The 2631-nt window shown below is 54.9% G+C and overlaps 1 protein-coding gene across 1 annotated transcript; it reads right to left on the minus strand.

Moving 5' to 3' along the window:
- Positions 1 to 1895: 1895 nt before the first annotated feature.
- On the minus strand, positions 1896 to 2631 carry DIRAS1 (DIRAS family GTPase 1). The gene has a single exon (XM_003788723.2). It carries the CDS (start codon positions 2538 to 2540, stop codon positions 1944 to 1946), a length of 597 nt encoding a protein of 198 aa, XP_003788771.1. The 5' UTR covers positions 2541 to 2631; the 3' UTR covers positions 1896 to 1943.

The following is a 2631-nucleotide window of genomic DNA, read 5'->3' on the forward strand; positions in this document are numbered from 1 at the left end:
AGAGGAAGATAAACATGCTGATATCACGTCAGACACAAAAAAATCCCTCTTACCTACAAAGTTATACCTGGTCATGTAACCACAGAGACACACGAGTTCAACCTCTCTCACAAGCACACACACAGGCATGCACACGCCACTCCCCCATACCCAGTAAGAACACAACATCCATCTGGGATACAGGGTTACTCTCTCTCCCCTGAAGCTCTATTCCAAGTCATTCTATGAAGAGGTCCATGCGGCAGCTTTCAGTCAAAAGCCATGGTAAGGATGAAAGACTGGACAGTCTGACACCACAAGGACCTGAATGCTGCAACAACCCCATGAGTCCTAGAAGAATCTCCTTCCCCCTTTTGGCCTTCTCATAAGACCCCCATCTGGCCAATGCTTTGACTGCAGCCTCCTAAGATTCCAAGGAGAGAACCCATTAACCTGACCACAGAAATTGTGAGATAACAAATGTGTGCGGTTTGAAGTTGCTACATTTGTGGCAATTTGTTATGATGGCAATGGCTGGCAGATATAGATTTAGGGCCAAGAGTCACCTTACTAAGAGTCAGAGATAGTGTCAGATAGTGTCAGGTTCACAGATAAATGTTCTCAGATAAAACACCCACCCACTCCTGAAAACACAGTCACACTCAAACAGGTACAAAGATTTACATGGACATGTCACAGAAATCTAATCCTATTGACAACCACATGCGTGGACCTGCAGCTACCCACTTCTACGTACACCCTGCACCATTACTACAAGCACAGACTGTTGAAGAAAAGTATACTATGGCACATGCTCACAAAGGCAGACACGCCTTAGATACAAGCCATTCATCCATGCACCCCAAGCCACACGCATGCACAGTTCCACAGTCACCTCCATGTCTGTCGACACAGCACCCCCCATGGGGTTGTGTGAGTGTGGAGTTACCCAGAATCTCACAGCTGCAGGTGTCCCCCATCTTCAGGGCACCACCTTCTTGGGCATAGCTGGTGGGAGGAAGTGGCTGAACAGAATTCTGCCTGGATGACTCCCCAGACACTGCTGGTACTGGTCCCAGAGCCTGCCCCAGAGGGGGTATAGTTTGTGTCTCTCACCAAAGCCCCAAGCATCCCCTCCCAGCACTCCAGACACCCAACCCGGGCGTTGCCAACGTCTCTGTCTCAATGGAAGGGGCGGGTCCTCAAGTGGGGGGTGTCCAGGAAGCCCCTCTGTGCTCACTGCACCAGGTGCACCTGTGCCTCTCCAGAGGGGCCATCCTTGCCGGACAGTCGCTGGAGTTGTGCTGTGGCTGTCGGCAGATTCTGGACTTCCCTTGGTCTCCACCCCTATCTCACCTGGCTGGCAGGGGTGCTGCTGCAGGGCCTGTGGTTATTGCCTGGTGGCCTGAGGCCAATCCCGTGGGCCCCATCCCCACCCCAGTGAAGGGACAGGGGCAAGAGGGTTGTTTGGGGGATCCAAGGAGGAGGCACAGGTCGGAGGTCATGATAGACAGGGGAGGGTGTATGTTAAACACCAAATGGGAAGAAAGAAAAGAAAATCTGAGGTCAATGTGTATCTCAACTCCCCCCTCCCCCAGAAGGTCACAGTGATCAAATATGGAAGATGGGGTACAGGTCTGGCTGGGGACACCCAAGGGAAAGAGGAGATGGGGTCCTCGGGCAGAGATGGAAGAAACGCCGCCTCCTCCTGACCTGGTGGGGACAAGCAGCCCCTCTTGCTGGCTCCCCGTTTTCCCATGCACACAAAGGGGGGCGGGTAGCTGTCTCCAGCTCTTGGTTTTAGGGTATAGATGGAATGGGAGGGCAGGGAGTAGGGGGAAAGAGTCCTAGCTCTGCCGCAGGCTGGCCAGCCAGGATGCTGGAGGAGGGAGGAAGAGGATGATGAGATGGAGAAGGGTGTGGGGAGGCATCAGGGACTGGGGATGGCAGGTGGCATTCTGGTCTCACATGAGGGTGCATTTGCCCTTGATGCGGTCTGTCCTCTTCTGCTTGCTGGAGCGTTTGCCATCGATGTTGAGGCTCATGTTGCGGCGCGTCTCCAGTGTGAGCAGCTCCTGGAAGAGCTCCTTGACGTTGTAGTTCATCTTGGCTGAGGTCTCCATGAAGGCGCACTTCCACTGCTGGGCCACGGCCTGGGCCTCACGTGTGTCCACCTCCCGCTGTGTCTCGTCACACTTGTTGCCCACCAGCATCACGGGGATGTCCTCCACGCTGCCCTTGATCTGCAGAATGAGCTGATATATGGGCCCCAGTTCCTCAAGTGACTGCTTGCTGGTGACAGAGAACACCAGGATGAAGGCATGGCCCTTAGAAATGGATAGCCGCTGCATGGCTGGGAACTGGTGGCTGCCTGTCGTGTCTGTGATCTGCAGTGTGCACACACTCTTGTCGCAGCTGATCACTTGCCGGTAGGTGTCCTCGATGGTGGGGATGTAGGTGTCACGGAACGTGCCCTTCACGAAGCGCAGCACCAACGAGCTCTTGCCCACGCCGCCCGCCCCGAACACCACCACGCGGTAGTCATTGCTTTGCTCGGGCATCTTCCCCGGGGCAGGTGGGGGATGGGCCGGGAGGGCTGGTGCCAGTTGCTAGAACCCCAGACCGACCCTGTGCAGAGAGGAGTGTCAGACA

The sequence above is a fragment of the Otolemur garnettii genome, unplaced genomic scaffold, assembly GCF_000181295.1.
Source record: "Otolemur garnettii isolate 467f Iridium unplaced genomic scaffold, OtoGar3 scaffold00029, whole genome shotgun sequence".
NCBI lineage: Eukaryota > Metazoa > Chordata > Mammalia > Primates > Galagidae > Otolemur > Otolemur garnettii.

Coding starts and splice junctions, on each gene's coding strand:
- DIRAS1 (XM_003788723.2), bottom strand. CDS start 2,540: ATGCCCGAGCAAAGCAATGACTACCGCGTGGTGGTGTTCGGGGCGGGC.